Below are 12,837 nucleotides of genomic sequence, written 5' to 3'. Positions count from 1 at the left end.
AGGTGGGACAAAGTCATTGTTATGCAAGTCCAAGTCGAGTCGCAAGTCATCAAATTCATGACTCGAGTCTGACTCGAGTCCAAGTCACATGACTCGAGTCCACATCTCATAGGTGGGACAAAGTCATTGTTATGCAAGTCCAAGTCGAGTCGCAAGTCATCAAATTCATGACTCGAGTCTGACTCGAGTCCAAGTCACATGACTCGAGTCCACACCTCTGGTGTTTAGTAATTCATATCGCTTGTGGCGGTCAAATGCATCTGTGCGTGTGCAGTTATATTCATGCAACCCGCATGTCCAGCCACCGCAAGACTCAAATTCAGCTCAGCTCAAAAAATGTCCCCGAACTCTTGAGCCCATCCAGCAAGTCACCTGTCGCGTGGTGTCACGCTATAAAAATGTGAACGAACATCTTATTTTGCTTCTACTACACGTGGAGTGACGGGTTTACCTTGTTTACGTCTACACGTGTGCGCTCGTCACCTTTCGACTTTGCGTTCAGAGAGAAACCCCCCACCGCTGCCATCGGTCGAAAACGTCAGCAGTGACGCTCAGCGCAACGAATGGCCTTGGGGGGCCCTCGGGAGGCACATGGCCATACGACAACATTCAGCCTCCCGAGCCATTGGTGAGAAATTCTACCCCTCCCGACGGTGGAAAAGCCAGACCTTCGTTGGCTATGGGCAACGACTTGTAACAATGATAGCAATGCCCGTTCGTTTTACCCAGGATAGGCTGACGGAGTCTCAAGAATCTTTTTTTTTTTTAACGAGGGTCTTGCTAACAATTTGGATGTTTGGCCAATCTCCGTATCAAATCGGTCGATCCATGGCATGCATCGTTCCACCCGTAATAATGTGCGGCAAGGTTTCACCAGCCTGCAATGACAAACGTGGGTGAAGTATGGCGAAATTACCCCACACCACCTCATGCTCCGCACAGCGTAGGGAAACCCTCACGCAGCAGCGGATTTACAAACGGGCCACCTTGGAAAATGGGCAAGGCGTAACAGACAAATATCTCCTGCCCCCCCACCCCGTAACATCTGAAATAGACTGTTGAAGCAAGTTCTGTAGGTCGGCACGGCACTACGAGGGGGTGTGTGGCTTAACAACCACGCCCGGCCGCCTTTGTCTCCCCAGTGTTGATGTTTACACATTTAAGACGGGACTCGACCTAAGGGGGTTCGGTCAGGACCGCTTCGGATATATTCGTCAACGATGCTGGTGGCCGTGGGCGGGGAATCGAACTCTGGTCGCCGGGTTCGTTGGCGCAGTGTCGATCACCCCCAAAGCAACTGGGTGAAGGGGTCGGCTCTTTAAAGTGACTGCTTCGTGAACTTATTCATTAAGGACGACCCTCTCGTGTTCACCCTTCGCAAACAAAAGCACATGCTCTTCTTGTTATTTTCTGTTTTTCGATCTCCCCTGGGTCTATGATTATAACGACGACGACGCATCATCATTACAAGCAACACCGATCGTTGCGGCTCACGACTTTACGTCGCTGGTGACAACAAGAGTTTGTCTGTGGTCAAAGGTGAGGACCGCCACCCCTCTCCTCACCGGAGAGAGAGAGGCTATAATGTCTAAAGTCGTAAAACCCTCTGTCTATAAACCGAGTTTCGCACAGGGCAATGTCCTCCAACCTTTGCTACACGGCACACAGCAAGTCCGGCCCCTTTAGAAGTGCTGCCCTGCTTGCTGCTGCTGAGGCTGATGGTGGTGGTGGATTGGGCTTTCGCATGATTCTCTCTTGCTTTCTCATCTGCCAGGAGATGCTGAAAGAAAAGAGAAAAAACCCAACGCCCAACGAGACTCTGCGACGCGTCACGCGCGTGACACACCCAGGTGACCCAGGTGACACAGGTGTGTGCATATATAGACCGAGAGGCTGCCAAGCTGCTTCAGTATCGTCCGTGAACAAAACAAATCGCTGCCTCTGTTTAAGCGTGGCAGAAAATAAGAAGTATTTCTAAATATACACACACTGCGAACTGTAGGGTTAAGATGTCTCTCAATCAACTTGACCAAGGCTTTGGGAAAACTACGCTCTTTGCTGGCAGGTGAGTCCTCACTTCGTCGAACAAGTTTTACACTTAATCAGTTCTGGAATTCAATATTTTTTTGGTGAAACAAAGTTATACGGAGGTAAAGGCGCAGCCTTGCAATTGCTTCCTCGGACCACTGCTGGTGGAAGGGCCTCCTTCACTTGACAAGAGCTCGAGTCTAGAGAGGAGGGATGTTTGGCCTACTCTTCCACGATTTACCTGACCGCACGTGACCCGCCGATTGGCTGCGATGTACCGGTTTACACTGCTGGGCGGATGGATGCGATGAGATGTAAAGATCATCTTCATCAACGCGAATGGCTTTGTTTGGTGTCACTCAGGCTTAAGTATAATGACGACGAGTGTAATTCATGCTGTAGAGTAGAGCTCGCGTCTGTCTGCACGGCAACGTCTCAATAAATGCCATAGGCTTTATCAGGTGACACACTGTACCGCAGTGTTAATGGAGAGAAAAAAACGTAACCCAAAGCAATCGTAAATTGATAGTATTTTTTTTGTCATCAAACTCACGTGGGGCAACAGCCGGTTTATCAATCCTTCTCGCCTGCACCGTCCCCCCGTGTGCAGCGTCTATCTAGTTTGTGCGTTCTCGTTTGTATTGTCTGACTCGTTTGTATTGTCTGTCTCGTTTGTATTGCCTCGTTTGTATTATGTCTCGTTTGTATTGTCCGTCTCGTTTGTATTGTCTCGTTTGTATTGTCTCTCTCGTTTGTATTATCTCGTTTGTATTGTCTTTCTCGTTTGTATTGTCTTGTTTGTATTGTCTCGTTTGTATTGTCTTTCTCGTTTGTATTGTCTTTTTTATATTGTCTCGTTTGTATTATGTCTCGTTTGTATTGTCTCGTTTGTATTGTCTCGTTTGTATTGTCTCTCTCGTTTGTATTGTCTCGTTTGTATTGTCTCTCTCGTTTGTATTGTCTCGTTTGTATTCTTTCTCGATTGTATTGTCTGACTCGTTTGTATTGTCTTTCTCGTTTGTATTATCTCGTTTGTATTGTCTCGTTTGTATTGTCCGTCTCGTTTGTATTGTCTCGTTTGTATTGTCTCTCTCGTTTGTATTATCTCGTTTGTATTGTCTTTCTCGTTTGTATTGTCTTGTTTGTATTGTCTCGTTTGTATTGTCTTTCTCGTTTGTATTGTCTTGTTTGTATTGTCTCGTTTGTATTATGTCTCGTTTGTATTGTCTCGTTTGTATTGTCTCGTTTGTATTGTCTCTCTCGTTTGTATTGTCTCGTTTGTATTCTTTCTCGTTTGCATTGTCTCGTTTGTATTGTCTCGTTTGTATTCTTTCTCGTTTGTATTGTCTCGTTTGTATTGTCTCGTTTGTATTGTCCGTCTCGTTTGTATTGTCTCGTTTGTATTGTCTGTCTCGTTTGTATTGTCTCGTTTGTATTATGTCTCGTTTATGCTCTCTATCCTTTGTTCTGTATCGGACTTTTCCCATCTCATGCGTTCCATTCACCGAGATAACACATTTGCATTTCCTTGCATATAAATCGCGCGGCGTGACACGCAGCACTCACTTTGTGAGTAACGCAAATTGATGACAATCGATGGCCGTACCCTGTGCACAATAATGACAGAACGACATTGTACTCCAGTCTAATCGATTGTTACTGCGTAGTCGGTGAAACCTTGCCCTTTGGTGGCCCCTGCTGGTATTGCTTCAGATGCTGAGAACGAGCCACAGAGGAAAAGGATGCGTGTGAGATGTTTTTTTCTCTCTCGAGAAGTGTGTGTAAACACACACATACGGGTCCTTAGAATTCCAGTTGGAATGCATCTAAGTGGAAACTTTTCATGACTTTCCAATTCACGATGGAGGCTGGTTGTAATTACCGGCGAAACGTCGTACTCGAATTGTAAATGTTGTGGATTTACTCGCCAACACGCCGGCGTGTTGAACTAGTAACGAATTTGCATGTCTTTTTTACATGAAAAAAATTACTAATTGGCTGTGTCGGGTAGTGGTGGGTTTAACGACACATTTATATTTACACGATCTCACCAAAAATCCTCTTATGGATAATATTGATCGCGAAAGCTGACGTGTTCAACTTTCCAATTCAAGTTAATTTAAAAAGGTGAAGGAAGACCCTTGCACGAGGTTATCTGCTGCAATGGGATGCTTGGGTAATTAACTATAATTGGCCAATACCACCTTCATGCATAGAGGACTGCAGAGTTTGGGAGAGGAAGGGAAAACTTGGTGCCTGGCTGCTGCCTCTCCCGCTTGCCTGCGGCTCCTCCTTGTGCCTCTTGAGTCGTCCTCTTTCTCTCTGCAAGAGCGAGCAAATACTGTGCGGTCAATTACAAGTTCAAATCGTTCGTATGATTTCATACCATTAGCATCCGTTATGTAAATTCGTCAACCCTTACTCCTTCCTTATTTTCTCTCCATTGCCTCTCCCCTCCCTCTCTCCCCTCCCTCCCCAGGTCCTTGACGTCGACGGGAGATGACGAGCCGAGCTCCTCGGAGTCTTCGCACCTGAGTCTGATAGCCTTGCTCCTGCGGGGGCTGGGAGATGACTTTCACAAGGAGTGCAAGCTAAGGAGGTGAGATGCGGTGGCATTTATATATACACACATCCACACTGCATTGTAACAGGGGCCTCTGAATCAGAATCTTTATTTAGACTGGAAGAATCCAATGAGCTATGCAGCTCTTTTTCACAGATGTCCAGTTGGGGCGGATCAGAAAGTTACCAAAGAACCAATACAAAAACGATAGGAGTGTAAAGGACATGAAAACTAAGCAACTCACTAAATGAAAATAATAAATAAAACACTAAAGTACAAATTGCATAAGCATATCAATTCCTGTAAAATTTTCAAGACCAAATGCAATCTTGGCCAAGGTAGCAAAACAAAACAGTTCCAGATTACACCGAGACAACACAACGTCCCTCAGTAAAATAAAAATCTTAACTATCGATACATGGTTAAGGATGAAAGTTACAAATGACATTAGCAAATCCGGGCCTGGCTAAGGTGCGATGTCATGGCATTAAGACACGATGTATACATCCACATTGTATGTGTAACGCGGGCCTAACTTGTGCATGACTCTTTCCCCCGCTAGGACGTGTGGTGTCAGGGCTGCCCCATGTGTCCCATGTTCCGTGATTTCCCAAGGGACGCTCCTGCTGCTGCCCTCCTCCTGCAACCGGATTCTGCAGGTAAAACGTCACCTGGGTTCCCATCGTCCTGCAACCTACACCAAACCATAAAACGATGGTCAAGCCCATCAGTGCTCAGACGGAGGTTTCATCCTTGTTAGTTTTTTGGACCGGTGGTGACCATCACCGGGGCTTGCCAGGTGTTTTTGGCGTTGCGCTGTGAGGTTGTGGCCTTCGGATGGCAGTGCCGAGCAGTAGGTTTTCTCCGGGTTCCCCAGTTCCCTACGACATGAAGCCAAACTCACATTCATGGAATTGGCCAAACGTCCTAATGCAATCAGCACCAGCCATCAACATGGTATTGGGACTTGGTAAGGCTTTCGTGAATAAACAAATAACATCAATTATTATTAATGGAGACAGCATGGTACATATTCCCTTTACAACTCTTCAGTAAGCATCTATTAAGGCCATCACGATGTGGTGGGTGGGGGTGGGCCGGTGGAGAGGGGGAGCATTACATCGTCAGACGGCGAGTTATCGGCGTTAACTCTCGCTCACTCAATTGGAAATCTTTGCCACCCTCTTCATTCCAGTCGCTGTTCAGCTGGGTGGTGGGAGTCTACACGGCGGCACCGCTCTTCGACTGGAGGCCAAAGAAATGATGGCGGCTGTCGGTGGCGTAGCGTGTGGTTGGCACGGGCCCCTGGTGCAAGGAACGACAATGGGGCATCCCGTGCAATATTCCGCCCCACTCTTTGCAGCCCGGCGCCTGGGTCTGAGCGCAGTTGCACCGCCTGCACACTCGACGGCGACGCCACCGGACGGCATTGTGGTTCATTCGAAGACGGCAGATGAACGACGACAACTTCAACTACCTATTCATGTTATATTTGTTTCGCCCCATTTTTGCCTCCAACAATTGCGTTGCCCTCTGCATCATGTGTTGACGACATGAAGAGGTTGACATTTGGAACTTTCGCAATGAGCAGTGTGAGATCAGTGTGACGTCGCCGTGCGCCAAGGAAAATCCACCGCAAGACGATGTCACACGTGACACCTCCTTGTGAATGTCCTGAAGTGGGTTGGAAGGTATCACGGCACCCCGAGGGTGCCCTAGGACTCATTGGTACTGCCCTGGCTGCCCTGGGGCTCGTTTGTTGTTAGTGCTTGGCATGAGGTTCGCTCCCCCCCCACCCCGCCCAACTGTGATTAATTTCATGTCGGACAAGTATCTTGAGATGTCATGATATAGATGCTATATTTAAATTGTTTGAGCATTTTATTTATGAACTAAGTACCGTATTTATTGATTTGCACATTACGTTAAGCATGAAATAATTCGCTCTACCTCGTCACGATAAGAGGTCATGATTCGATTGAAAAATCGCTATTTAAGTAGCATCAAGACAAAGCTGCGTGACATTTTTGTGTTTTCTTCCAGAATGTTCATCAGCTAAACGCAGACGAAAGCTAAACATTAAAATATAAATAAACATTTAAAACCTCATACATTTTTGCACGTGTTTATTTCGTACAAAGATTACAAAGAAATGATGAACAAAGCACTGGTTAGAGAAACAATAGCAATAATACATTGTCTATATCTGAACACAGTCTACACGCGTTTTACACTCGCACACATCGGAAGCCTGTGACTACAAACATTAACAATGATGGAATGTATTGTACCAAGTAATGCACACTCAAGCCATAATGCCTAAGCTTGAAGTTGATGCTTGCTGGCACCCGTGGAAAGCACACGCGTGGGTTGAGTCCGTGGGAGGGCCCGATATTCATGAATTGTGTAAAAAAAAGTAGAGGGTGTTTTTTGCCGATTTTTTTTTGTTTGCTGCAAAACCTTAGCGAAAATATGCCAAAGCATAAAGCGCATTTCCACGTAAACCTTTCACGGCTGCCGACTGAAGCCAGCCACAATAACACGGAAAAACCTCGCCCAATTCCTACTACGATATATCTCCTTGCGGTAGTCAAAATGTCACAGCACGTGCTGATTCACTTGCTGTCGTGAGCTTTCCTCGAGTGTTTATACATCAACGTAGCTTGCTATCCGAGAGGAGCTTTCCACAAGGACACTAGTAAAACGGTAAATATACTGACAGTATATATATAGAAAAAACAATCTAACAAAAATATACAAGGCCACAGTTTAAACATTTGCAAGACCAGTGACTAACAATCACAGTCGTCCACATGCAGGCCAACGGGCGGCATTGCGGCCTTCTTTTGGACATATCCCCCATGCCGCCTCACAGCCCAAGTGCTGTCCCGCGTTAGGCCCTGTGCTCATTCCATGGTCTCAATGTCACTTCGCGGGTGCAAGTTGCTGGCAACATCGGATGAAAGGCAATTTCAGGCGGAACACAACAAAGACCGCATGGTTCTGAACGACACACGGCGGATTTGCTACTAAACAGACGAAAGAGCCGTGCCCACGTTAAGTAAATCGCTGCGGCAACACGATGTTTAGTACAACAACCCCCCCCCCCCCTCCCTAAGAACAAACTGGAAGCGCAACTGCACCTTCGAAACGATCACTCCTGACGTCACCGACCAAACGTAGTCACACATTGATCTCAATTCATTGCACGCAACTCAAGATATTGCGGTCGGGTCACACGATGCCATTGGCGGTGTGGTCACACCATCACGCTATTCCTCATAACAAGCGGACGCAATGGGCTGTTTTCAACATAACGGGAATATCAGCACGCCCCCAGTGCCAAGATGACATGACCAGTCTTGAATATGGCTGTTCCTGAGCTGTTCGTGTAAGAGGGAATATATTCCTGGACTTCACAGGCTGGTTTAGAACATTTTATTTTAAAATTTCAAGTGGTCAAAAATGGCTTCTTTGCAATAGCAAAACGGGCACGTAATGATTAATTTGCAAGATCAAGAGATGGCGACGGCTAGGGAAGGCCTTCATCCAGCAGTTGAATGATCACGGCTGATGATAATGATTTAGAGATTAAAATCCATCCTTATGCTCACGAGACAAGTATAAATTAAAGCATGTGATAATTCTTTATTTCCAAGTAATTGGATGAGATTGTTTGAAAGGAACTCTACAGATGTATGGAGCGTGATGAGGGGAATACTTGGAATGACACACCCTTGCTTTGGAATTGGCCCAATTGGAATCTCCATTTACCAGGTGTGAACAAAGCCTCAACACTTTGAGGGGTCAGCTGCTGGCCAGCTGATGTTCGGCAGAATGATTTCGGATAACAATTGAGACGTGGGTGTGGAAGTGAGCGGGTGAATGTGGGATTTGTCTTTTATTATCATTCTACAATCGCCCAGCAGCCTTTCTAAAACTTATATCAAATCAAGCGGTTTCCCGTTAAAACGAGTAAGGTGAGATTACACATCCTCCTGTTTACAGCCCGATGGAAATTCCGCATTCCTATGGCAGAGCCAAGTTTTCCTTTATATGACGACCACTGTTAGCTTTCCACAAAGCGGTTGCACTCATTTTAAATCGCTACAGAAGGATGGATGATGAGTCAAGTCCGACCATTATTTAAACCCGCAGTCTTCCGAATACTAGTTTCACAATCTGATCACAATGCCACTCGCCTGTCTATATTAAAAATAGGAAGAGGTTCACATTCGTTACAAACAGTGCTGTACATGGAAGGATGCCACACCGGGCAAAAGAGGCCCACTGGAATTAACGCCGTGTGAAGTCATTACAGATACAAGACAGCGGAAAGCAGATGAACCAGATCTTGCATTGGGCAAAGTTTAAGAATTATGGATAGAACAATGCATCGACTCACAGATTAATATCGATCCTGATGCCCAAGATGTACACGCATGCATGCAATCACGTGCATAGAAATCGATGTGTTTTGAATCGCGTTGATGTACGTAAATGAGTTCATGACACCACAGAAGGCACTATCCTTCACCATAATGTTATAAAAAACAGAGAATATATTTTAAGCCGAATCGACGACCCTGAATCATAATCATGACGGTTCATTGTCTCACCAGGAAGGAGAGACGTTCAACCATACCACACGTAGCGGAATGGCATGTGTCTGGCTGATGATTTCATAAGTTGCTAAAAGTTGGGTAAAGTGTTATGGAATCAGACAAATAATAACGCTCTTGTAGCAATAAAAGCCGCAGAGATTCTTAAGAATTTCTGGTGGGTCCTACTGTCGAAGTTTAGCCAAAACCTTTCCTTTTTTTTCCTTCCAATACGAGAAACTTTGGAACACCCAGCAAAGTCGGGGAAGTGAAAATAGTAAAAAAATTCCGTACAGACAGGCCAGCGACTTATTGCACTGCTTCCTACATCCACCTCTTCCGATCGGGCGCCATGCGTGGACTGCCTCAGGCACAAGGACAATCTCCGTGCGATACACCAACCCTGCCCCACAAAGCACTGGATCAAACCTGTGTCGCCGTGCCGGACTGGCGCACGTACGGCGCAAGATCAGGACATGTACGGCACAGGATCGGCGCACGTACGGTGCAGAATCGGTGCAGGATTGACGTACGCACGGCGCAGGATCGGCGCGTGTAAGTGAAGCGAATTCAAAAGTATTTCATGTTTACCCAAGTAGAATAGGGGGGTGAATATGTATATAGTCTGTTTTCGCTGTGCTTTTGAAAGCAATCGGTTTTACTTTCCGACACGTCTGCGGGTCGCGTGCGCTCCGAATCCGCAGACCCTCGATGACGAGCAGCTGGTATTTGGACCAGAATGACCATAAAAATGTATTCTAATTACTTGTAAGCAAGGTCATCTGCAACGAGGATAATCTGCCCACGGTTAATCGAGTTCGCTCGCAGCTACTGTGCGCTTGTAAAACAGGGGTGTCAAAGTCATATTGATCTGCGGGCCACATTAACCAATAAATGAACATTGTAGAGCCTCATTATATGGCCTCAAAGAGATTTCACCATTCACAGTTCGCATCAGTTAAACTCTTCCACATTTACTCCTCAGAGGAGCCATCTCCAGCCAGAAGCACGAAGAATTACAAAGAACACTTTTCCAGTTTAAGCCACGATTAATTTATAATTTGGATTCATGAAGCATCTAGATGCAACCCAAACTCAAGATGCTTTGGGCCATTGATGGCATATTCGCAGAATGATAATAATGTACTCTATGCATCAAGGACAACATCAGTCTCAATATTATTTTTCAGCGCTGTATTTGACCGAATGCTTATTAAGGTTTTGGCACGCAGGGAGGGAAGCAGAGTACCCAGAGAAAAACCCACAGATACGGGGGCCGATAATTTCCAAAGGCAGTAGATGGATTAATGTGGATCAAACAAATTACTCGAGACACTGGTATGGCAGCAAGAGCAGTTGATGCGAATGCTGTCGCAAGAGGTCACACGTTTGGCGCAACGGTCCTTCGCTGACTATGCGTTATGAATGAGGGTGGATCGTGCAATCGGTTAAACCCCCAAACCTGTTGCACTAAGAGGAGGCCGGAAGGGAGTACAGCAAGTGGGTTCATGAACCTGTCTGTGTGGACCTTTCGGTGTGTCATCCACCCCACACTTCTAATGAGGCCAGCAGGCCCCCCGCACGTTTGACAACCCTGTTCTGAGAATTCCGAATGGACGCCTCTTCACCCCCAAACCTTTCCCCCCCAACTTCCCCCTCCCCTCCCTACCCCCGAGCCCTAACACGGTTTCATAGTACACGGACTTCACTGCTTTAAAACACAAACACTCATTGCACATCACAATTAACACTGTGTCCACGGTGGCCTGCGCTCAAGCTCATGGCGTGAGCAGCTGGCAGCCACACTTTTGAACGAGGATGTCTTACAAACTTAATACCATCGCTATACACCAAACACAACATCGTAGACGCCGTACGGGCAAATGAGAAACGTGAATGGGCTTGGGCAGGACGCATCGCCAGGTGGGATGATGGCCGACGGATAAGACGGGTGGCGGAATTGCAAAGGAAAGAACACATCCGAGGGGACAACCACCGGGGGAGATGGAGTGATGGGAGCAGCTCGTTCTGTAGGAGTGGGATGGACGGTAACAGCACTGGAGATCGTGAGGGATGGTGATGGCATGAGGGAGGCCTTCATCCAGCGGTGGTAGACACAATTGCTATGGATTTCATTTTAGATATTTGTGACGTAGGTATTTTTTTTTTAAGGAAACAGCAGTTAGATGTTTTGTGAGCATTTGTTGAATTAGAGTCAGCGAGATATACATAAAAAAGATACAAGTTTAACAATTGATTAAGCAATTCATTGCGAGGCCTGGAATGGGGAACTGGTGAGAATGGCAATAAAGTTGTTCCAACATTTGTATTGCGAAAACGTCGTGTAAAAAATGTAGCTTTGCTCTACATTAAGTTGCTTTGATATCCTTTACTTGTCCGCGCAAATAAGGCAATAATTTTATTTTACTATTGCCGATGCACTGGCGAAGGGCAATACTTTAAAACGAGGCGTGTTATCTAAATGGCCTTCAATTAAAAAGTAAGTAATTTATTCATGCGAGTATCTTAATAGCGCACAATATTTTGAAAATGTGTTAGTCCACGGTCGCAGTGGCCGTACTGTTTTGGATCTTTAGAGGTTTTGAAGAATCATCAACGACGAAGCACGTGCTGCGTACTGCGGTTAAATCATTGCCCAACGCAAACTGAAACGTTAGTTCCGTATATTTCATTAAGGTATAGTTGTATTTACCGCGTCACCAATGATTTACGTTTTATTTGCATAAAAGTTGTTCGGGAAATTTATAGGGCGGCTAAAAGTGTGCATGTAATAGACCAAAACTTTCTTACGAAGAAAATACATTTGGACTCAAATTTTAATCCGAAATAAGCCACACATGACGGATTCTACCAAACGATTATAATTTGGATGAAGGTGCAAACATGCCGTGTAAATCATTAACCATCACATGGCACCAGAGGCAGTGGATGGATTACCATTCCGTCGTGGGAAATAGTTCAAGTCAACTTGGCTTATTCCGGACAAATGTTTTATTGGAATCGGTGGAGTTGTTCAGCCTCGTGCCTCAACTGTCCACCGAAACACCGAGCGACTGGCACGCCTCTTGCGCTAGCCCACTTCCATAAAGTGTCGACCGCACTCACTGGCATTGAAAGCAGACGGTCGATACGCGGGGAGTGCTTTGCAATCATTGTCTTAAAAGCGTGACAAATTTAGGATGCTTCACAAATGAACATACTTATCTATAGGTTTCTTTGAAATACATCGATCGTGTATTTATTTCATTTGTTCGCCAACATTTTGATATTTAGCAGCTCAAGCCAATGCAGATGGAAAACATTGTGGTCGAGAAGGCCTATTTGTTGACGGACCTAAATGTTATCGTTTGGCGGTGAAACGTACCTTTGCTTTCTACGGATTCATTCTTTCATTCAGCGACAAATATTGACTGAAAACACATTGCCAACCGCCGTTGTTAATGGCATTCCTCACAAACTGGGATGCAACGCATCGTCTGACATTTCAGACAACTGTCCTATTTTAACGCAGAATGGCCATTATTCTCCCCGAAGCAAAAACCACTGCCAAACAGGGTCATTGCTGCCGTAAACTAAACAAACTATTTTTTTTTTTGACCAGGTGAGACCCACTGAGGTATATAG

At 45.7% G+C, this 12,837-nt stretch overlaps 1 protein-coding gene across 1 annotated transcript; it reads left to right on the top strand.

Annotated features, from left to right (window-relative positions):
• Window positions 1-91: 91 nt before the first annotated feature.
• Window positions 92-6,702, top strand: LOC144718777 (uncharacterized). The gene is made up of 4 exons (XM_078594309.1): window positions 92-2,065; window positions 4,508-4,627; window positions 5,154-5,250; window positions 5,787-6,702. Exons 1-4 carry the CDS (start codon window positions 2,010-2,012, stop codon window positions 5,853-5,855), a joined length of 342 nt encoding a protein of 113 aa, XP_078450435.1. The 5' UTR covers window positions 92-2,009; the 3' UTR covers window positions 5,856-6,702.
• The last annotated feature ends 6,135 nt before the right edge of the window (window positions 6,703-12,837 follow it).

The sequence above is a fragment of the Lampetra planeri genome, chromosome 5 (genome assembly GCF_965212315.1).
Source record: "Lampetra planeri chromosome 5, kcLamPlan1.2.h2, whole genome shotgun sequence".
Classification (NCBI taxonomy): domain Eukaryota; kingdom Metazoa; phylum Chordata; class Hyperoartia; order Petromyzontiformes; family Petromyzontidae; genus Lampetra; species Lampetra planeri.
This window is presented reverse-complemented; position numbering and strand designations above follow the sequence as displayed.